General features: G+C 41.1%; 1 protein-coding gene across 1 annotated transcript; it reads right to left on the reverse strand.

Annotated features, from left to right (window-relative positions):
• Positions 1–1,773: 1,773 nt before the first annotated feature.
• On the reverse strand, positions 1,774–23,794 carry LOC141126980 (collagenase 3-like). Its single transcript, XM_073613076.1, has 5 exons — positions 23,602–23,794; positions 19,156–19,376; positions 14,767–14,915; positions 11,961–12,086; positions 1,774–3,202 (listed from the first exon to the last, which is right to left on the reverse strand). Exons 1-5 carry the CDS (start codon positions 23,722–23,724, stop codon positions 3,024–3,026), a joined length of 798 nt encoding a protein of 265 aa, XP_073469177.1. The 5' UTR covers positions 23,725–23,794; the 3' UTR covers positions 1,774–3,023.
• Between the last annotated feature and the right edge of the window lie 691 nt (positions 23,795–24,485).

Consider the following 24,485-nt stretch of genomic DNA (forward strand, 5'->3'; position numbering starts at 1 on the left):
CTAGGCGGCGGGCATCCTGGCTGTCCTTTTAGCCAGTCGAGTGACGGGTATCAGACCCGCTTCCCGGTTGGCCGGGAGGAGGATCAGTGTTGCAGTGTCATTCACTGTTGTAACACACCTGGGTGGGCTCCGGCCGCACTCTCTGCATCCTGAGCCCACTCTATTTTGAAGCCTATTAGAGCCTCTGACTCTAATCAGGTGCTTAAAAAAAAAAACCTGGCCGCTGTAATTCATGCGCCCGGTGCCCGGCGCCACGGCGGCCATGGATAGATTCATGCTATGCATGATTCTATCCATTGCATATAGGGGGTGGCGAGGAGAAATGATAATTCAGTTGTGATGATAATTCAGTTGTTTTCAGGCTGGTTCAGTGAGGCGGTTCAGTGTTAGGAAAGCGAACAGTCATTCGCTTTCCTAACACAGCTGAGTGGACTGCAAGTGCCAAGCATGGTGCTCGCAGTTCACCTATTTTGCAGCCTTAGAACCATACTTACCAGCTCTGCTCGGGCCATGCGTTCCACGGAGCTTCTGACGTCACTTAACTCAAAGAACAAAGGGCGGATGCTGCTCAGCACTTTGGAATGCGCCACAAAGCAGGTAAAGCAGGTAAAAAGCAGGTAAAAATCTTGCAAATGAAGCGCCTCGTCTGCAATCTCGTGATTGCATTGACGTTGCGCTTTCCATAGTACACTGTGTCAGGCGCCCAAACACAGAAATTTTTTTCTATTTTTTTTTTAAAGGGCCTTTTTTTTTTTTTAATTACTGCTGGGGGGGCGGGGTGGGGGGCTTAGTTCGTGCACGCCGCCTATGGACGGGCCGCCACTGTCTTCAGCTGACAATAGTTTCAGAAGTAAGGATTAGGAGGTTGATCTACTAAAGAAGCATTAATTGTTCACTTGGCAAAATTAATGTTTAGGCCTCATGCATACTTGGCACACTAACGTGTAGGGCAGTATGCACCCAGGGATAAATGCTTGGAATGCAGAGTGCCTGCGTTCTGGGCATTTGTTTCTGGGTGCATACCATCCTAAATGTTGGCAGCACTTGGTGCACCATCCAGCCATGTGCTGCCGCAGCAGTTGTTAGCCTATCATAGATTTTTACAGGTTGCTGGCAGTGGTGCTGGTTGGTGCCCTTCTGCCTTCCACCTGCATATAAAAGCTGCAGTCTCATGCACTGTTGCTAAATGTCCAGTGTGCATGAGGCCTTAGTGAACTTGATGAAGCCGTTTTTACTTTAATCATCCAATCATGCATACGCAAAAGATCTATATGGTACAATTACTCTGGCACATCATTTAGTATTTTAGGCGCACATAACATCGTATTCACTAAGCCAGGGGACTCAAACTGGCGGCCCTCCAGCTGTTGCCGAACTACAAGTCCCATGAGGCATTGGAAGCCTGACAGTTACAAGTATGACTCCCCACAGGCACAGGCATGATGGGACTTGTAGTTTCACAACAGCTGGAGGGCCACCAGTTTGAGACCCCTGCACTAAGCTATGAGAAAATTCCCTTTCAAACGTGAACGTTCTATATTATTTTAGTAAATGTAGACGCCATCAGCTGGCAAACCCTAAAGGAAACACATATTAGAATGTCATGAATATTTTGGCCAGTAGACTACTGTTCCCTGATATTAGTGCCGCATTGGAGGTGTGCTATGCATATATATGCATGCCCACATTTTTTCCCCTGGATTCAATAAAACAAGTTGCAAAACATCAAATCAGCTAAATACAAAATGCCTCTAAAGCAAAGACAGACGTATATTCTCTTTGAATAAATCCTTTAATTAAGCAAGTTTTAGATCAACTAATTGGCTAAACATACATCCAGCCAGTGTATACAGCTCATTTTTTGGAAGGTCCACCAGTTCCTGATGTGAATGCTTCCAAAATTAGTTATGATCCTATAAGCAATTATAGAACAATTCAATATTCAACTACATTTTTAAAGCAGCAAAATTTGGCTTAAAAGTGAAATCTTCATTAATTTTCTGCGCATGTGTCTGTTATCCAGGATGCTGATTTAGCTTTAGCCAGAGCTGACCACCATATTAATAAAAAAACAGTCATGCAGAATAATCCTTAACAATGCAATTACAAAAAAAACAGAAAGAACAATCTGTGCTACATTTTCTACTTATGTTGTAAAAATACATGTAAGTAAAGTACAGTAAAACCTTGGATTGCGATCATAATTCGTTCCAGAAGCATGCTTGTAATGCAAAGCACTTGTAGATCAAAGCGAATTTCCCCATAAGAAATAATGGAAACTCAGATGATTTCTTCCACAACTATTTATTCATAGGTCTTCAGGTTATAGCCCATATAAAAAGATTATAGCAATGTGACCAGGCTGTGTAACCATAAAATTTCGATCCACAAGGGGATTGGAAGCAAAATCCAGCAGGAGCTACAGAGTAAAAAAGAGAAGAGAGGCACCTCTAAATGTAGCAATATGGTTATATTTAATGAAGGTACAACATTTAGCAACTGACATGGTTGATGATTAAAAGAGGCACATCTAAGTATGCAGGCATCCGGGGTAAAGCTGTCCACATAGACCATCTTCTGCACCACCGGCTCTCACCGTTGTCAGTCTGCAATCATGACTGGGAAGACTACCCTGCAGTAAGGCGATCTGAAAGTGAGGCTTGAAGCTCTTGTGGAGTGCAGTGTGGAAGGGACGACATTGATGCCGTTGTGGAGGATGGTCTATGTGGACAGCTTTACCCCAGATGCCTGCATACTTAGATGTGCCTGTTTGTACCATATTGCTACACTTAGAGGCGCCTCTCTTCTCTTTTATACTCAGTTGTGATGTGACGCTACTTGTATATCAAGACATCGCTTGTATATCAAGTAAAAATGTATGAAAAATGTTTGCTTGTCTTGCAAAACACTCTCAAATCAAGTTACTCTCAATCAAAGGTTTTACTGTATATGGCAGAGCATATGCATAAGTAGTACACATATCAGCAATCCTGAAAGCAGGCTCCTTTATCTGGTCTCTTGAGTTATGTTGGCCTTCTTCCATACAGTGCCTGGATCCGAGTGACGTCATCTTGTGGCAAGCGGTAACCGTCCGTATTCACGTAGCGATAGGTTGGGAACATCAAAGCTGAAGGCACGTTGGAGTGTTCTAGTCCCAAAGAATGACCAAATTCATGTGCAGCAACTAGAAACAAGTTGAATGCTACCAAGAAATCAATTTAAAATAATATTTAATATGATAATTATACAAGTATGTTTTCTCATTCATAAAAAAAGTAAAACATTGGTTTATTAAAAACTATGATTGTTGGCTAGGTAGACACAGACTGACTTTACATAACATAACATTTATAATTCTGTATTGCTGAAGATTACTCTTACATAACTCTTACATAAAGTTGCAATGAGTTTTGAGGCTTTCTTCAGACTGGTAAATATTCTCCATAAGACAGCCTGAGACATATCCCACTTATCATTAAACTTAGCCATTAGGTTTGCAGTAAATTAAATAGCTACTAATAACATTCACAAATCTACAGGAGCTGAACAAAATGACAAGAAAACTAAAACAGGACTGTATAGTGTTTATATAACTTTATTTATTAGCTTCCAATGAAGTGGGGAACAGGGCAGCTGAATTCTGACTTTATTGGCAGCAAAAGTATTCCAGGCAAGGTTTACCTTTAAGTCTATGCTGGTGCCTACTTTGACCTACTTTGCATACAGTTAGAACATACCTCAACAGAACATGTGTCCAAAGAGAGGCAATGCAAGTAAAACACCTATGTATTCAAAAAAAAGTCTTTGGGATTTTGCTGACCTATATTGGACATGTGTTTCAAACTCACGTCATGTAGAAATGAGCCATAAGCTTTGAACTTGCCTTTGTATGTTGAATCACAGCCATCTGAATGTATCTCTGCCAGGCACAGTGGAGAGTTTAGGTTTGATTTTTGATATTTTAAATAAAGCCCAACTCTGGAAAACTTCAAAATTCTTCCTTGCTTAAAGGCTTAAAAAGCCTGGGTGTTTTTTGGTTGTTTTTTTTTTTTTTTTTGGTTATAAAGCCTGGGTGTTTTTTGGTTGTTTTTTTTGGTTATAAAGCCTGGGTGTTTTTTTTACCCTAATGCATTCCCTCCAATAAGGTAAAAAAAAACAACTACCGACTATTTCCCTCCTCCCTCGCTAAACACCTACCTGAGCCTGTCAAAGATCCAGCCCTGTCCTGGCTTCAGATGTTCTCTGCCCACTTTTACTCTTCTCACATGGAGCAATAAGCTCCTGCGGCTGTCAATGAAATCCTCTGACCAGAGAAGGGCAGTGGGGCCGAGCTGTACTGTGGGTGTCTATAGAAGTGGGGAACAGGGCAGCTGAATTCTGACTTTATTGGCAGCAAAAGTGTTCCAGGCAAGGTTTACCTTTAATTCTATGCTGGTGCCTACTTTGACCTACTTTGCATACAGTTAGAACATACCTCAGCAACATGTGTTCCAAACTCATGTCATGTGGAAATGAGCCCTAAGGCTTGAACTTGCCTTTGTATGTTGAATCACAGCAAACAGAATGTATCTTTGCCGGGCACAGTGGAGAGCTGAGGTTTGATTTTTGCTATTTTAAATCAAGTCCAACTTTGGAAAACTTCAAAATTCTTCCTTGCTTAAAGGCTTAAACTGGTTATAAAGCCTGGGTGTTTTTTCTGCCCTAATGCATTCCCTGCAATAAGGTAAAAAAAAAAAACACCTGACTATTTCCCTCCTCCCTCTATAAAAACCTACCTGAGCCTGTCAAAGATCCAGCCCTGTCCTGGCTTCAGATGTTCTCTGCCCTCTTTTACTCTTCTCACATGGAGCAATAAGTTCCTGCTGCTGTCACTGAAATCCTGTGACCAGAGAAGGGTGGTGGGGCCGAGCTGTACTGTGGGTGTCTATAGACAGGAGCGGGCCTGCAGGTGTACCCCCATAGGAAGCAGCTTTCTATGGTTGTGTACAAGAGGAGGAGGAGCTTAGAGTGGTGGCGGGGGACCCCAGAATAGGTTTGAGGCAGCTCTGCGCAAAACCATTGCACAGAGCAGGTAAGTATAACATGTTTGTTATTTTACAAAAAAAAATATTAAACATTATAGCCTTTACAATCAGGTTAACATCTAATTTCGATCTAGGGGCATAGAAAAAAAAGATTTATTTACCTGATTCTCTATCCTCTGCACTGCTAGACCAGTCCCCATAGCATTTTCTCCCCAATGCTCCACTAGTCTAAGGTCCTAAAGTCATTAAGACCCATGTGGGACAATCCAGCGCCAGATCATTGGGGAAAACCATCTTCTGGTGGAGTGGAGGATTGGGTTAGTAAAAGTGCTTTTACTCACCCCTAGAATAAATGAGCCGTTAACCCTTGCTGTGCAGCTGCAGCCCTGTTGCATGGGAAAATTTTCAGATTTCCTTTAGTTGGGCGTTAAAGTGGTAGTAAAGCCTTAAAGTGGAAGTCCAGCCTAACACTAAATTTGTTACATCTATAGACATCCACAATCTAACACTAACCTATCTAGCCCTGTAAAGAAGTAATCAGTAGACATACCTTTTCTGAATCTGCTCCAGTCTGGTCCCACGCTGAGCTGTCAGCTGCGGCTTCGCTGTGGAGGTGGGTGCAGAGGAGGCAGCCGACAACGGAAGCCCCATAGTAAGTCTATGGGTGACGCCATTTCCCATTCATTTCACGACCGTTGTCGGCTGTGTCCTCTGCAGAGCTTCCACCGCTGGAGACCGGGCCAGAGCGGCTTTAAAAAATGTATGTATACTGATTTCTTCCTTCCAGGGCTAGATAGGTTAGTGGTAGATCGTGGCTGTCTATAGATGTAGCGATTTTAGTGTTAGGCTGGACTTCCACTTTTAGGTTTTTAACCTTATGCATTCTATGCATAAAAAACCTTCTGTGCTGCAGCTCCACCCCAGACCCCCCCCCTTTTTTTCTTACCTCAGCCCAATCCAATCCAGCTCTCCTCATTGGACAGATTGATAGCAGCAGGAGCCATTGGCTCCTGCTGCTGTCAATCAAAAGCTGTGACACTGGAGCGAGGGGCGGGGCTGAGTCCCGCTGTCCGTGTCAATGGAAACAGCAGCAGAACTCGGGAGCGAGCCCACACAGGTGCACCTATGGAAAGCAGCTTTCTGTAAGGGCACCCGATGAAAAGGAGGGGCCTGGAGCGCCAGTGGGGGACCCCAGAAGAAGAGGATTGGTGCTGCTCTGTGCAAAACCTTTGCACAGAGTGGGTAATGCCCTGTACACACGGTCAAATTTTTCGACGGAAAAAGTGCGATCAGATTGTGTTGTCGGAAATTCCGATCATGTGTGGGTTCCACCGGACTTTTTCCGTTGGAATTTACGACGCACAAAGTTTGAGAGCAGGATATAACATTTTCCGACAACAAAATCCGATCGTTTAAATTCCGATCGTGTGTACACAAATCCGATGCACAAAGTGCCACGCATGCTCAGAATAAATTAAGAGACGAAAACTATTGGCTACTGCCCCGTTTATAGTGCCGACGTACATGTTTTACGTCACCGCGTTCAGAACGATCGGATTTTCCGATAACTTTGTGTGACCGTGTGTATGCAAGACAAGTTTGAGCCAACATCCGTCGGAAAAAATCCATGGATTTTGTTGTCGGAGTGTCCGATCGTGTGTACAGGGCATAAGTATTGGCATGTTTGTTATTTTAAAAAAAAATCAAAAATCAAACATTTACAATCACTTTAAGGCAGTAGGGGAACCCGTACAGGATTTTTAATGGCAGGATTTTTAAAGGTTGATGGCTCAGTACTGAGCAGACGTGCTACAGCACCAGTTTTCTGCTGATTTTAGAGGAAGGCCACTGGGGTCACTTTGGTTGGACTGAGATTTTCTTTACCTTATTTTGTTTTTCATTAAAACAGTAAAGGAAAAATCTCAGTCAACAGGATATGGCTTTGTGAAACAATAGCCCGATTGTGTCAATGATAAAATGTCATTATAAAGTACAGTTCTCTGTATATGGACAAACTGCATTAAAAAGAGGAACAGTGTATGAGAAAACAAAACTCATTGACAGGGATAGACACGGAATGTGACGTTTGCTTAATGCCATTTAAGTTCAGCTTCCAAAAAGATCACATAACAGCATCAGCACTTATGTGAGCCAGTAACTGCAAAAAACCACATGTGGCGAGCATTAAAAGGAACGCACCACTCCATATAAGGTGCTTGATATTAACATTGTGGCATGTTTCTGTTATTTTGTCCACCCCTTCATATGCATAAAAAGTGCGATATCTTTCATTATTTGTGACTATCCTTTACAGACTAGCATTCTCTATTAGCTGACACTGGGCCTGTGGTGGTCAATGTTTTGTTATGGGGGCTTCAAGTGCAGCTCCCGACATCGCCAAAGGGCTGCACATAAAACTCAGTGAATATTTATTGTCAGAGACAGCAGACAAAAACATCAGGATAAAGTAAAGGACTGCAGGCATGATACGAAGTACAAGAGATTTTCAGATACTGTGGACATTATAAAAGAGAGGGTCAGAGACTGTGGACATAATATGAAAAATGGTCAGAGACTGCGAACATTTTGAAAAAGTTTGTCAGAAACTGTAGACATAATATGAGAGATGGTCAGAGACTGCAGACATGATAAAAAAGATGGTCAGAAACTGTAGACATAATACAGGAGGTGGTCAGAGACTGCAGGTATGATACAATAGATGGTCAGATACTACAGAAATGATACAGAAGTTAGCCAGAGACTGCAGTCATAGTACAAAAATGGTCAGAGACTGCAGACATAATACAAGAGATGGTCATAGACTGAGGACACAGGGCCATCTTTTCACATGAGCTGTGCCCATGGGCCCGATATGCATGGAGGCCCCTGCAGTCCCCCCTCTTCAACAGGGGGAGTTGTGTGGGGAGTGGACAGAAGGTTATCAGTGCAGTGGGTGGGGAAAATAAATGGAACCGATCCGTACTGATCACTCACTGTATTAATTAATTCATAAGTGAAGCATAGTAAGTGTTTTTACTAAGATTCAGTTTATGAATGGAGAGAAGCCTTTGTCTCCTGTTCATTTACCTGCAGTGCAGCTGAGGCTACAGAGAAAGGGACTGGGGAATGTCTCCTCTGACCCTTTCTTTTGTCTCAAAAGTGAGATTTCAAGGGTCTGTTTAGAGCCCTGTTATGCCACCAAAGCCTCCCCCCCCCCCTCTACCCCAATAGTGTTGTAAAAAAAAAATGTAAAAAATATATATTACAATTAATTAAAAATTCAAATAAAAAAATGCAAAACTGTAAAAAGATAATTAAAAATCTGAAAAAAAAATCAGACTAAAATCTCTAATCAGGCTAAAAAGCCACAGCCAATGTGTGGCATCATTTTTCCACATGCACTGTGTGCCACGGCATGCTATGCATACCCATGTCACCATCTACCTGGTAGGGGCCCCAGTGCATTAACATCGCCCAGGGGCCCATTATGCTGTTAAGGTGGCACTGTGCAGACATACAGCAGGAGACATTGGTGGAGACTGGGGACATGCTTCAGGAGACAGTCATAGCCTGGAGACATATCGGGACATTCAGTATCGTATAGAAGTGGAATATGTCAGGATTACTGCTTCTCAGTCATGACAGGGAACCCATCATGAAAAGTACAGGTGTCACCATTCCCAAACACCTGAATTGGGAATTCTGCCTGTGATCTAATGTGCAGGCATGACTAAGGCTGGGTTCACACTTATGCCAATTGGATGCAGTTTTTCCTGCTTTCCAATTTAATGCATGATAAGAGACTGTGACCAGCTCTCAGTGGAGCCGGTTCACACATCTCCGGGGTGGCTGGGGAGTGGATTGTACAGGGGTCCTGTGCATCTTTGGCTCCATTTCAGGTCCGAATTCAGGCAAAAACTCAGGCCTGATTCGTTCCTGAAAGAGAGAACAGGGACTCACCGGACCCCTACTGTCAGCCGCATCCGAATTAAGTGTAAACCCAGCCTAAAAGTTCAATAGAGATCAATAGGAGAGCCACGTTTAGCTCTCCAATCCATCTTTAGTGTACAGAGGATCTGCACTGAATCTGAGGTCTGATTCTTGCATTATTTTTAATATATACTGTATATACAAAGTTTTATGTCTCATTAGTGAACATACCTGCGCTCTAGCATACATTTTCTCCTAAATGTAGAGGAAGTATACTGAGCACACTTTGGTTGAGCTGAGAATTTTTTTTCCTTATTTACAATGATGACAGAAATCTTAGTCAACAGGATGTGGCTTGGAGAATTAGTAACCAGATTTTGTCATTCAATGATGAAATGCCAGAATGATATAGGACAATCTCTTTGAATGCTGATTGGAAATCAATATTCTTTTATAAGATTTATGGACTTTACATCTTTTAGTGCAGGAAAGATAGTCTTTATTATTTAGAGCTGACAATCATAAGAATTACATGTATTAGACACATTAATGTGATTATTGTGACAAATGTGTGAATGCCTTGGCATTCATATGGCAAATTCTTTTAAAAAAAGACTCCAAATTTGTGTTAGCCAGGGTATCCACTAATATTATACCTGTGCAAAAAAGTAGAGGCTGATTCTGTTTGGTTGCCATGGTCAGTGTAAACGTCTTTCTTTAGAAAAGGATCCTAACTAAGGACAAGTATATAATAAGCAAGGGGTTGCATTATATCTAAATCCAAAACTTTTTTCCACTTTGGATACAGCAGAGAATGATTCTTGTTTGCCATTTCTGACATAATAGAAAGCTTTCCTTTCATTTCTTGTCCTGTAGTCACAACAGGAAATTAGAGGAAACAGGGAATTAGAGGAAATCTCTAAAAGGCCTTGACATTTTTTGTGTGTATTTTTTGGTCGTTTTCAGTTTTGCAGAAACTTACTACTTTTCATTTTTGCAGAAACGTACTACAGTCCATTTACCATGGTTTCCTATGGGTCACATTCACATCTGTGCATTTTATGGAAAGGGCCAGGAACCAGCAGGTTGTGTTTTTGGTTCCATAGACTTCAATGGATCAAAAACGTGTATTGAAAAATGCGAAATGCACCTGGAATATGCTTCATCTGCAACTTGCATAGGTGTGAACAAGACCTTAGTGAGGCAAATTAGTTGTCACAGGAACCAGTTTCTCCATAGGAAATTTTTCCCTTAATAACTGTTTTAGCGATAGCTCCAAATTTTAGATTTTTCCCTCTTTTTGAGCGCATATTACAATGGTAACCATAAGAAATAGAGAGTCAATCTCCCAAGCTGGGAGACAGTGAAAGACCTTGACATGGTTTCTAACCCTTCCCTAAAAATATTTGACTTTTGCCAATCTTTTGTTGCTATACTTAACTCTCCAAAGAAATGCGCATTTGCCCCTGAATTCGACTGGGAAACCAACACTTCTGGAAGTGTCAATCTCCTTGCCCAGCATTTCTTGGTTTCTCCCCTTGGCCTTGACACATTAAAGGTGGCAGTAATGAAATGGAGGTTGGCAGGAGGAGCCAGTGAATGCGGCGGAGGACCCAGGAATTTGGGGGAACATTTCTACTAAATGGAGTTGTGTTCAGTGCCACAGGTGGAAAGTATTTACTGTCCTCTTTTACAGGTATGTCTCACCTTGCAAAGTTTAGTAAAACAATTGCTTTAAAGAAAAACTGTACTTATGGAATGCATTTTCCTTGAAGTCATGCCTCCATTACCCTGAGTGCTGCCTCTGCTCCAGTAATCTTCGTAGTGCAGCCCTGCTCAGAGGTCTACAGGCTTTCTTCCAAAAGCACCCTCTCTAAGTTCTCTTACTCCTACCAATGTGTGCCCTATTCATTTCTAGTAGAAGAGCCAAACAAGTCAAATAGAGGACACCATGAGTACAGTTCCCATAAGAATGAATGTGACTTTGGCACACGTGCACAGGATGATGAAGATCCAGTGGAGACTGTGCAACTCCAAACATGGTTGCACAGTGGATAAAGCTAGAACAGGGAGAAAGGCAAGTGCTGGACAAGGTGGGCTAAACTCAGGGGGTGGGGGATGCCTTGAAGGTCTAGTTTTGCCAAAGGTACAGTTGTCCTTTAATCCTACTATAAGGGTGGCTAGAGTGCATTAGCAACTTTGCTATACATTTGATTAGCTAGGTGCCACTATTTTGAATGGATAGAACCATTCTCATCTTCACATTTTCAATGGGTGGGGTTAGAAAAAATGTTGTGTAGCATTTTTTATGTGTTTTGCTTAAAAACGTGCATTACATATAAACCTTCAAAGACATGCTGGTAGGTTAATTGGCTTCTGTCTAAATTGGCCCTAGTATATGAATGTGAGTTAGGGACCTTAGATTGTAAGCTCCTTGAGGGTAGGGACTGATGTAAATGTACAATGTATATGTAAATACATAAATGCGTAAATTGATGGCGCTATATAAGTACCTTAAATAATAATAATAATAATAACCTCAGTAGTAATGTGTGTAAAAAAAAAAACACAGGAAGCTGTTCTGTACCTGCACTAACCTACTAGTGCTAAAAACTAGTTTGTTACCTCAAATGCTATATTTAACTTAATTAAAATAGAGTAATGTTCCCATTTAAAATACACTCTAGTTAAAATGGAAAATAATGCTATGAAATGCCTTTAGAGGGAACAGCCCAGCTTTAGGTTTTCATTCAGGTAATGCCGCAGTGCATCAAGCACTTCCATTCCCATCCAGTAACTTAGAGTTCCACATAAATCATGATATACTTGCTCCTCTAGTACATTTGGCTACCCAGTCCCTTGTTGGAAAGGTAGGTAGAAGGCAGTTGACACACCTGGACTGTTTCTTGTGTAAAGGAGCAGCACACTTTTCCATTTTATTTTTTTGGTGTGGATGTTCTACAAGTGCATAATTATAAAAAACCTCCTTAAGATTACATAACGTACCTCCTCTGTTGATTGTCCATGTTTCATCTTCATCAAAGTGAGCATCACCACCGATTCCTGAGCCTGGAAAGTAGGCATGTGCCAGCACCCCATTACGACCATCAAAAGCCGACCCATCATTGTGACCTTTAAAACAATAATTTTTTCACATTATAAAATAATAAATACTAGTGCATTGTAAAATACATTATGCCATATTTGTTATTTGCCTTAAACAAGAATAGTTTTTCAATCATATAAAATTTGCCTTACAACCTTAGCATAGTGGTTTCCCTGTTTAAAATGGTAAACAAGAGATAATATATAATTTATAAATTAATGGATTTGTGCATAATATTTAACAAAAAGTCCCCTATGTTATGATTTTTTTTTTGGTGACAGATTCTCTTTAATGAGACATCCAGGGTCTAAAAGACGCTGCATATCTCTCCTGTGCTCCACTGAATGTAATGCAATACACATCACACTGCATTACATCCTTTCCCGTCCTTGAATCTGTCAACGAGGACCCGGAAATTACATTACACGTCACTTCTGGATCAACTAGAGGGGAAGGAGAGCGGACATGTGTCCGCTCTCCCCCCCACCCCCTCTACCCGGCGGCACCCACTATGCTGGTCCCGGGCCCACATAAGAGCAAGCGGAGCCAGAGATAAATAAGGGGGGGGGGGGCGTGCAGGGTGTGAGCAGCAGCCCAGGCGCCAGGTCAAAACTTCTGCTCGCAATGGTAACCTGGTGCCTGGGATTTGTTGAGCCCTGATCTTGACTATGGCTTTGCTTCCTGCACCTGCAATTACCTGTGTTCCACCATTTGGCACAAGTTCCATTCTCCGCATTTCAGCAACCTTACAACTGTTGTCTGATCCCCAACTGTGCCAGACCTAACGCAGACACCCGTACCATTACTTGTCTCGCTACACCCTGTCACAAACTTTAATGTGTATTGGACTGGAGGTGTAAGGGAAGCTCTCTTGTTAGATCAGCCTCTACCAGATATGTGACAATAAATGTAATACATGGCCAATAATCTAGCCCAAAATGTAACAAGTACAAAGGGATAAGCAGAAAGATCTTAGGAAAAGTTTAAAGTGATTGTAAGCGCAGATGGTTTTTTATCTTAATGCATTCTATGCATTAAAATAAAAAGCTTTCTGTGTGCAGCAGCCCCACTCAGCCCCCCTAATACTTACCTGAGGTCCCTCTAGTTCCAGCGATGTTTTAGGAATGTCTAGGCTGCCCAGGACTCCCCTCCTCATTGGCTGAGACAGCAGCACGGCACCATTGGCTCCCTGCTTGCTGTGGGGGCACTCAACAGGAAGGAGGGGCCATGAGAGCCGAAGAGAGAGCCAAGAAGAGAAGGATTCTGGCTGATCTGTGCAAATCCACTGCACAGGCAGGTAAGTATAACATGTTTGTTATTTTTAACTAAAAAACTTTACTTCACTTTAGACTTTATGTATGCAATATAAATATATAAAAATAAACTTTATACAAATATATAAATAGTATAAAATTTATATCAAATTGTACACACACCAAGTTCACAAATATCCTTAACAACATGCAAAAAGACTAAAATTAAATAGTAGTGGGGCATTGACAAAAAAGAAAAAAAAAGCAAGTAAATAAATAAGGTAATGCAAATGGTATTTTCTATAGGTGTGCTCACCAGAAACAAAAAAAAAGCAAACTATTCTCTTTACTAACTGCTGCAGCTTCTATCAGCGCTGTATAAACTGTATGTAGCATTAGCTACATACAGTATACCGCACAGTATTCCAGCAGCAGTACGGAACTTCCCGCCCGGTACCCGGAACAATTCTGGATGAGGACACAAAACTTGGAGTTAGGATTTAAGAAATGCCTCCATCATCTACACCTCTCTTACGCCATAATCTATCCAGGTAAACTGTGGGAAGTCGCTGGAGGAGATAAACATTTTTTTGACACTTGTGACTATTGCCATTAAAGATGGTTTTGTTTGTCAAAGTTGGAATACAGAGGCCAATTCAATATGGTAAATGTACAAACAATAAACTGGTTCCTCACAAGAAAATGCCCTGACTAGGCTGCTCATGATTGGCGGTGTGCAGTGATGGCTTCCTGGCGTGTTTGCTCAGGTAGGTTGGGACTAGGATCCGTACACACCTGAGCCCATCCCTACTCACAAATACACACCACCTGTAAAGGATCAGATGAGGCTGAGAATAAATGGTTTCCAATAAGAATGTGGTTAGCGTGGCAATCGCTTAGCCCATGTCTTACGACAATGTTGTACATATCTGTCTAGCCATGATACAGCTGCTCCTGGAGTGTCGCGTTGTATGTGTATGCGCTAATAATGATTTCAGTGTATTTTTAGGGAAAATATTGTTTTGACAAACATTTGTGCAATGATCAATGGGCCTAAAACATCAGTAGCACCATTGTTTTCTCCTATCGGTCCTGTACTTTCAGAAAATTAATGATTTGGGGGGTCTTTTACAAACTGTAAAAGCTGTAAGTGAAAAATGATGAAAAGGTGAAAAACGGCAAAATTGTTCTGGTCACCTGAAGTTAAAAGTGGAGCGCAGGGTCTGGCAGTGAAAGGGTTAATGATTTTTACAGTGCTGCGTTAATTTGTGTTTTTTATATCTACCTAGAGTTCATCTAATTGGTTAGGCACTGTATCACTGAACAAAACAGTACAGGTCACCTTTGGTAAAGCAGCCAAATGACAGGGGTTCCAGGTGAAGATACCTGCCTCCAATCAGCAGCAGGAGACACGAGAAAATTGTTTTTTGTTTTTTAAGATTTATTTACTGACCTGAACTGGAGAACTGAATAAGTATATCGGCTTGACCATTTCCAACTTGAGTAAATGTAAGTGGCGTGACTTGGCTCCAAACATCAAAAGCTCGCTTTATTGAATCAGTCACCATATTCTGGGGCAGGTCAGGAGTGAAATTCACGAATCTGCATAAAAAAAGCAATGCAACAATAGAAAGACCTAGGCAGTACATATTCAGGAACCTAAGGTAAAATGACAAATACAGTATATCTATAACTAGGACATGTCTTATGTGTACTAGAAAATAGTAGTTAAGAGTTGGTTGCTAAGGCAACATTTGTGCTTCTACTTTCCTCTAATTCAACAGAATACATTCTCTATTAGAGGTTGGCTTAGGTGTCCTCCAAACTTATCTCAAACCCAAACTCTAAACTCCGCGTTTTAGTCCTCCAATGAGATGCGGGCTGGGTCATTCCCCACCCTGCAGTTGACTTGGCAAACAGCTCATTGGGGTATATAAAAGTGGGGGTTTGGAGTTCAGTTTGAAGGACACCAAAGTTTATCTCTACACTATTAGCAGATATATTAAACATGTGTATTGGCTAAATGAAACAGTGGCTCCAGGCAGTGGAGAGATATACTGATCCCCTTAGCTAAAACTGTGATAATAAGTGTGTGCCTGGAGACTTCCATATATTGTTTTTCTATTGTGGTAAGTAGCTCTAGGTTACAGTAGATTCCGCAGTGTCTTGGTTTCAGGAATCTTCTTTGACTATGTGCCTTGTTGAACAGAGGGTTCTTATTGTAAGTGATAATTCTTAAAGCCCAGCTACGGCCCAAACGTTTCAATTTACTCTGGATAGAGTAGGGTAGGGTTAGAACAGGTTTTTATTGCTGTCGGTTCCTCTATTAGGAAGATTTCCTCTCATTTACTGCCAAAAAAGGAAGTAATAAGACATCGGAAAAGAAAACCTTACTCCAAAATATGTCTGGAGTTAGGCGTTAATAAACCCAAAAGCAAATATTTATTATATTGCAGCTTACCATTTCTTAGATGTGATGGCTGCATTTGTTTTCTTTTTCTGGCTTTCTGGCTTTTGTTTTCCCCTGGTGATCCTGCCATTAAGTCTGTTGTTTTTTTAACAGAACAAGCTGTCCTACAGATGCAGCAGTTAGAGAAATGAGACAAACCATTTAACACCGACAGGGGTGCTTACAGTGGTCAGCTTTTATTCATTTATGTAAAACCTTTATTCCAAAAGGAAAAAAAAACCTGTTGCTGTAAATGCTTATAAAGTGGGAGCTGGAGTTTAGCTTTATTTTTTTAGTGCAGTTCATCTAAATCTGCTAGGGCATCTAACATTAACACCTCCCCAGATTTGTAATACTGCTGTCAAAGGATGGCTCCATCGCTATTTTAGTGAAAGTCTTTGTTACCCTAAAAAAAAAAAAAAAAATGGATCCTGTTCCCTTAAAGCATGTTATACAGCACAGCGCTTGTTTTGTGTAATTTGACCCCCCATATCACCTAAAATACCTGGCTGATCCTGCTTGGCTGTACCCTCCCCCCTGTAAACTGACTACGGTATATCATAGCTGCTGAGCCCTGACACCGTGGTCAGTTTACAGGCCTCATCATCCGCAGCCCTGCTCTCTGCTCTCCTTTGTCTCCTGTGTCTCCTGTGTCCTCCTCCCCCCTGCCCTCCCTGCCTGTCAGCTCTGTCCACTCCATGCTCCTCCCCTTCTGGTGCAGTGAAACCTATAATATAAGCATGCCATCCCCTCTGTAATATAACGCTATGTGTCCCTGTGCTGTTTAAAAAAGATGCTGATCATATCGTATATCAGAGTGTCTCCTGGTGCTCACGTTACTCCTGGATCTCTGTCCTCTCTCCTCCCCTCCTCCCCGGCTGACGTCAGCGGCAGTGCTCAACCCTGCCCACTATAGCTGTCAGACAGGCAGAGGAGAGAGCTGAAGAGTCATGTGAGCACCGGGAGATGCTCTGCTATATACAGTATAATGGGCATTTTTTTTATACAGCACAGGAACACATATCGTTATATAACAGAGAGGATGGCATGATCATCATATAGTGGGTTAACAACCAAATAAAGTGGAGACACTTTAAGACAGGAAGTCTGTGAGCTTCAATTTATAAGTGTACCTAAATCTGCTGGTGCATCTAACACTACCATCCCCCCAGACTGACAATACTGCTGTCCAAAGGTGCGCCCTGTGCTCATTCATCCAGAGTAGGAGCACTCTAATGCCCCGTACAAACGGTCGGATTTTCCGATGGAAAATGTCCGATCGGAGCGTGTTGTCGGAAATTCTGACCGTGTGTGGGCTCCATCGGACATTTTCCATCGAATTTTCCGACACACAAAGTTGGAGAGCAGGAGATAAAATTTTCCGACAACAAAATCCGATCGTGTGTACACAAATCCGACAGACAAAGTGCCGCGCATGCTCAGAATAAATAAAGAGATGAAAGCTATTGGCCACTGCCCCGTTTATAGTCCCAACGTACATGTTTTACGTCACCGCGTTTTAAACGATCGGATTTTCCGACAACTTTGTGTGACCGTGTGTATGCAAGACAAGTTTGAGCCAACATCCGTCGGAAAAAATCCTAGGATTTTGTTGTCAGAATGTCCGAACAAAGTCCGACCGTGTGTACGGGGCATAATACAGGAAGTCTCTTACTGGCCAGATCGCCAGGTGAAAACAGAGGGAAAAAAAAGCCTAAAAAAAGAACAGTAATGCAGCCCCCATATCTAATGATTGGTAAGCTGAAATTAATTATATTTTTGTTTATGGGTTAAACACTTGTTGTAACTGCTATGACCCATACAGTATTAATCCTGTTTATTTGTCAATACCATTTTTATTACTTAAGATAACAAAATAATACATATGTAATTTTTTCTAGGAGAAAGAAGGCTTTTTTTGGTAATATTATCTTGCAAAACATTAAAATGCCCTGTACACACGATAGGATTTTCTGACGGAAAATGTGTGATAGGACCTTGTTGTCGGAAATTCCGACCATGTGTAGGCTCCATCACACATTTTCCATCACACAAAGTTTGAGAGCAGGCTATAAAATTTTCCAACAACAAAATCCGTTGTCGGAAATTCCGATCGTGTGTACACAAATCCGACGCACAAAGTGCCACAGATGCTCAGAATAAATTAAGAGACGAAAGCTATTGGCTACTGCCCCGTTTATAGTCCCGACGTATGTGTTTTACGTCACCGCGTTCAGAAAGATCGGATTTTCCGACAACTTTGTGTGACCGTGTGTATGCAAGACAAGTTTGAGCCAACATCCGTCAGAAAAAATCCATGGATTTTGTTGTCGGAATGTCCGATCAATGTCCGACCGTGTATACGGGGTAAAACGACACTAAAATTTGGCACAATCTTAAAGTGGCTGTAAACCCTCACATATACCCAGTGAAGTAAACAGCCTCAGATGATACACAGAAAGGAGACAAATCTCCCTACATACATTATACATGTATATCTGCTCTTTTCCCCTTCCTATATTCTTTAATATTCTAACCTCGTGTTAAGAGATTTGTACTTCCTCATTCTGCAGTAAGTGTAGCTTGTATTACACTGGGAGACAGCTGATTGGAGGAAAGGCACACACCTCCACTCCTTATAGGTAAAGACTTGCAGAGCTGTCCTGTGAATCATACAGCTCTTTGCTAATCTATTTATAGCAACCTCCCACGACACAAACTTAATTCTCCTGTCTTGGAGAACTTGTCAGAAGTTATCATGCTGATAACAAGGCTACCGAGCAGGAGAAAGCCACGGGACTTAGTGCTTTGGAGAGAGATAAGAAAACACTGCAGATATGCAGTATGTGCCCAGCTCAAATTTCCTGAATTGTCTTTACATCCACTTTAAGTTAATTAGATAATGGGAACAGGGCAGGGCTTTTTTTCAGGGGGAACTTGGTGGAACTCAGTTCCACCACCTCTGGCTCAGACCCTCTGCTCCCTGCCCACCACTATCAATTGTAAACACAAAAGTCCGGTTTCTGTGTTTACAAGTGACAGCTCTGCACTCTGTGTGTAAAGCAATTCTGGTATTTAATGACCTTTAAGACCCTCCTACTGTTCATGAAATTTGATTGACCACACCCACTATTTGATGTGATTTGGAGGGTGTGTGTGTGTGTGGGGTAGGGGTTTTAGGGGGTCGTGGTTGAGTTCCAGCACCTATTGTTTGAGAAAAAAAGCCCTGGAACAGGGTAATTACAAAAGTAACAATGTATCTCTCTATCCTGCGCCTGAACAGCATTTATAAACACTCTGCCAGGAGGTCTGTTTTTTACCGCTGCCCCAGGTTTCCTGTTTCAGGGTGACTCCCCTCGCCCTATATATCTGATACATCTTGGTGAAACCTACCTGTAGGTCAGAGAAGTTTGTCTCCATCTTGGTCTTCCAGGAACAGCTCTGACCGCTGCCATATCAGGCATGCCACATCGTGGAGTTTTCATCATAGTCATTGTACCGTTGTCCAGCCTCCCTGTTACCCTCATTCCAAAGAATCTTTGCATTTCTCTGAGCCTCTCCTCAAATGTGTTTCTTGATTTATTTGCCAATGTGTAGAAATTTTTTAGGTAAACCTTGTCAAAGAAAGAAATTTTGGTTTTATTGGTATCTTGACAAATGGTGTTAGATTGTGTCCCATTTAAAAAAAAGTATACAATCTGTAACATACAGCATGTATAAACAGACAATTTAAAAAATATGATTAAATTACTATTATACATTAAACGGGATGAAAGCTCTAAATTAACGTGCACCTAAAGTAAATCGATGTGTACACATATATGAGGGCCTTCTGTACCCACTCATGATTGCACTGGGGTTCCATGCATCCTCATACAGGCAGTCTTATTTACGTCAACTAGGATGTAGCAGCTGTACAGACACAACCACTCTTCCCAATTTGAGATTTATGCAGGTGAGGTTGTGTGTCTCTGAAGACAGTGTGAATTCAGGGGCACGCATGGATGTCAGATTGGGGCCAGCAACTGCATCCCAATTGGGGAATTGTGACTGTGCACAGATGCATGGAACATCCTGCATTTTTTTAAATGTAGAGATGAGCTTCAGGCTCAGGTCAACCTTTACTCATCACTATTAAATGCTTTGGGTAAGAGCCTAGGTTTTGGCAAAATTATTATCATTTTTTTAACACCTTCCCGCCTGGCCTATAGTAAAATAACGACCAGGCGGGAGAACTGTTTCGGGAGGATGTCATATGATGTTCTCCCAAAACACGGCTCTCGTGTGGCCTGCCGGACCACACAGTAGCTTGATCTGTCACCGACAGTGTCCACCGGACACAGCAGATGAATGGTCACTGCACCGGCCCGCTGCCAGTGTCATGTGATCGCTATGACCAAGTACAGTAGATCACATGACAATTGTAAACAATGGATGGCTTCCTTTAATGCCATCCATTGTATAAAATTGTGTTGCTATCTGTGATTGGTCATAGTGAACACATGGTACAGACAGGCCAACCACGTCCTATTTGTACCATGTGATTAGCTTTGACCAATCACAGCTAATCACAACAAAAGACACTGAATGAACTAGTGTCATTCAGTAAGAATGGTTGCTTACATGGTTGCAATTCATCGGTATATGCAATCACGTGTTAAAATTGAAAAAAAAAAATCCTGATCACTTTCCCAGAGTAGTACAGTGTTACTATGGTAACACTGTATTGCACTGGTCACAGTTTGTTAGAGACAAAAATCATTAAAAAAAATACAAAAAATGTAATAAAAAAAAAAATGATTCAATTCATGATTCATTTTTTTTTTTTTTTTACATACTGTCACTAGATCAGAGTCCCTGATCACTGCCACACCAGTTATATGATGACTCTGTACTGCACTGGTAACAGTATGTGAAAAAAATACATAAATAATTGTGAATTTTTTTAATTTAATTTTTTCATTTACAAATAATTGTGACAAAAAAATTACAACTTCAAAGAACTCAACATGCTTCTTACTAAATACCTTGGACTGTCTACTTTCCAAAAAGGGGTAATTTGGGAGGTATTTGTACTGTCCTGGCATTTTCAGGCCTCGAGAATTTAGATGGGGTTTCAGTACATCAAGATTAAACAATTTTTTTGTATTTACCATCGTTTGTGGACTCTCTACCTTTCCTACAGTCTAAATAATATACACTGATTTAGGTTATTTTTACCAAAGTGTGACAGCGCTAAGAGCTGAAAATTTACCTGGGCAGGAAGGGGGTAATGAAGTGGTTAAAATCATCACAAGGGACGTATGTCACTTACATTTAATGTGTCCCCTTTTGCTGGTGCCAGCTGTCCTAACTTAAACTTTTAGTCCTCTGCCCCTCCCCATCCTCCGCAGCCGTAATTCCGTTGCGGTGGTGGTTAATATGAGCACTAGACCTGTCTAAGCACTTGTCAAGAGTGCCAACTATGCCCACCCTTTCCGCCCCCTCCATCCATTCATTAAGACTATACTTTTGCTTACAGCAATGGAAAATGCTATATGAAGGGAGGAGGCAGGACTTTCATTTATCCATCTGTCCTCCATTTATTGATTGCTTTTCATTATTTTTTTTCATTCAGAGTTATATTTTTATAATCCTTTATAACAGTAAATAGGATTTGAATCTTTTGCTTTTTTTGTAAAAATCATTCCATTTCCGAAGACATTAAAATTTGCTGATCGCCTAACTGTAAATGTAAGGCATTACTTTGATGACTAGCTGCCATAACCCTGGTATCTTTATTTACAGTAGGTGGCCGGCTTTCATATAAAAAGGGTCCCACCGGCAGATTCACCACAAGATTATTTTTATTGGCAGCGGGAGAGGTGCCCCCTCCCGCAGATTCCCGGTCATCTGCGAGCTTACCAGAGCCGTCAGTAAACCCAGAGCTGATCCGATCTGTTGGATTCCTGGGCAGGAAGCCAAGTGAGGGCAAGATAGCCCCCACTCTGCTCTATGCCCTTGGAGGACCGGAGCGACGTCTGATATCACGTCCGCCTCTCGGGCTTAAAGGGATTTTTTTTTCTTCTTAAAATCAAAGTTACATTTATTTCTTTTGCTTTTAAAAGTAAATGAGAGATCTGGGGTCTTGTTAACCCCAGATCTCTCAATAAAGAGGACCTGTTATGCTTATTTATATTACAAGGGATGTTTATATTCCTTGTAATAGGAATAAAAGTGATCCAAAAAATAATAATTAAAGGGACAGTGTAAAAATAAAAAGTAAAATAAATAAGAAAAAAAAAAAGATTGAAAGCGCCCCATCCCTCCGAGCTTACATGCAGAAGCGAACGCATACATAAGTTGCATATGTAAACAGTGTTCAAACCACACATGTGAGGTTAGGTATTGCCGCAATCATTAGAGCGAGAGCAATATTTCTAGTGTAAGACCTCCTCTGTAACTCTAAACTGGTAGCCTATAAACATTTTTAAAGGATAGTTCACCTTTACAAAAAACCTGCCTGTGCAGGTAAGGGATGTTGTGGATTAAAACAAACTGTGCAGCTCTGACTAAAGATGAATAATACCCTTGCTTTAGGTGTAGGCCATTTACATACCTTATGAAGCCTGACTGGAATACTCCCAGGACGTTGCTAAGTCAGGCCTAATCATGGCTGTTCACCTCCACCATCACAACTCTTTCTCTGTTTCAAACCTCCTCACATACTCTTTCTCTCCCCTGATGCAGTAGCTCCGAGCTCAGCATTTGAGAGCTCACACCTGTGATGGTGGAGGGGAGCAGTGATGACAAGGCCTTGCTTAGCAACATCGTGGAGTACTTAGCAACGTCCTAGGGGTATTCCAGTCAGGCTTCATAAGGTATGTAAATGGTCTACACCTAAAGAAAGGGCATTATTCAACTTTAGTCAGAGCTGTACAGTTTGTTTTTATCTACAGATGCCCCTTATCTGCATAGGCAGTTTTGTGGTAAAGGTAAACTATCCCTTTAAAGCGTCGCCTACAGTATGGAGATTTTTAAGTACCGTAGTTTGTCACCATTCCACGATGTCGCCATCCACGCAATTTTAAAGCATGACATGTTAGATATCTATTTACTAGACAAAACATAATCTTTCACAATATACAAAAAAAAATTGGAAAAACTTTACTTTTTTTTTTTTAATTAAATTTTATATTTTTCCCAAAAAATTGCATTTGAAAGACCGCTGCGCAAATACAGTGTGACATAAAATATTGCAACAACCGCCATTTTATTCTCTAGGGTCTCTGCAAAAAAAAAATACATACATTAAGATATTGCTAATCAGGAATAAAAGTACATCGCTCATGTGAGTCTACAAAATTTGTGGGGATAGGCTGACCTCTGCCAATCTTCAATCAACACTATTGTTTAAATAAACCTGCCGATAAAAGCTGTACTTGTAAAGTAGATTGTAAATTTATTTTTTCTGCATTGTTTATTGAAAAGAAATCCTCTGCCAAAATCCCTTCTGAAACCGACCATTTTGGGAATGTCAATCTGCTGTGCCTGAGCTCAGTGGTTTCTCATATCTTTTCCTGTAGTGTTTAAAGGTTTGGAGGTAGGTACCACGGTGCACAGTAGGGGGGGGGGGGGGGGGGGGGGCAACAGATTGACACTCCTGAAAGTGTTGGTTTTAGAACTTACTTCATCGGAGGATTTTTCTTCAATGGAGGACACAGTAAGTATTTACAATCTTGAAAGGCACAGTTTTTATTGACAAATTAACATAATCAACAAAATCACTTTAAGGTATCCTAAATTAAACAAAATATATTCGCCTAACTTTATCTTGCTAAACATACACAGTGAACATACCTCTGCAGCCTTGCGATCTTCTGGAGTAATGCCTCCTTCATTTTTCTTTGGTGGCCTCGGCATTGCCAGTATGCCATAGCACAACGAGCACAGCATCAAGATTTTCACTTGGAGTTTCTGCATTGTGGCAGTCAGAGTACACAGCCTGTGCTGCCTATTACAGCATCTTCTTTTATAGTAGCAGTAGCAGTAGGTCTGGCAAGGGACACATTTCACAATTCACCTGTCCCCTGACCATCCTTCCATATATTACATTACATTATTATCACATATTAGCTTGGATTGACCCATCTTGTTTGATTTCATGTAGTCATCTTGTCTATAAAAAAAAACTTCCTTTTTTTTTTCTTTACGTAATTCTGTTGCTTTAACTCTTTTGCTGCCAGGCCCTGCTCTCCACTTTTAACCTTAGGGGTCCAATTTTTTTTTTAACTTTTTGACTTTTATTTAATCATTTTTGACTTACAGCTTCCATAGTTTTCAAAACCATACATTTTCTAAAATCTCAGGAGAAATAGAATAAAAAGAGGGTGCTACTGATTTTGTGGATCCCATGATAATTGTGCAAATTTTAATCAAAACGATAATTTAGAAAAAACAAAACACTAAAATCATCGTGAGCACACAAAAAAAACAACATAACTTACAAAATTCCATCTATAGTAAAAATTCCTTGTCTTACATAAAGCAACTGGACCCCCATCTGATGAATTGTAACTTGATCACAAATCTATTTTTAAGTAGTCTTTGCTGCCACACTAGGTTTTATAATCTAGCAGTAATAGACAAGAACTGAACTGTTGAATTCGTAGATAGAACCGATTTAAAATCTGTCGGATGGTTTACATTTCTAAATAAAATAAAGATATACCCTTCATAACAAT

The sequence above is a fragment of the Aquarana catesbeiana genome, linkage group LG02 (genome assembly GCF_042186555.1).
Source record: "Aquarana catesbeiana isolate 2022-GZ linkage group LG02, ASM4218655v1, whole genome shotgun sequence".
Lineage (NCBI taxonomy): Eukaryota > Metazoa > Chordata > Amphibia > Anura > Ranidae > Aquarana > Aquarana catesbeiana.

Coding starts and splice junctions, on each gene's coding strand:
- LOC141126980 (XM_073613076.1), bottom strand. CDS start 23,724: ATGCAGAAACTCCAAGTGAAAATCTTGATGCTGTGCTCGTTGTGCTAT. Junction 14,916..19,155: donor CAAACTTCTCTGACCTACAG/GTAGGTTTCACC, acceptor TTTTTTATGCAG/ATTCGTGAATTTCACTCCTG. Junction 12,087..14,766: donor TATTCAGTTCTCCAGTTCAG/GTCAGTAAATAA, acceptor ATTGTTTTAAAG/GTCACAATGATGGGTCGGCT.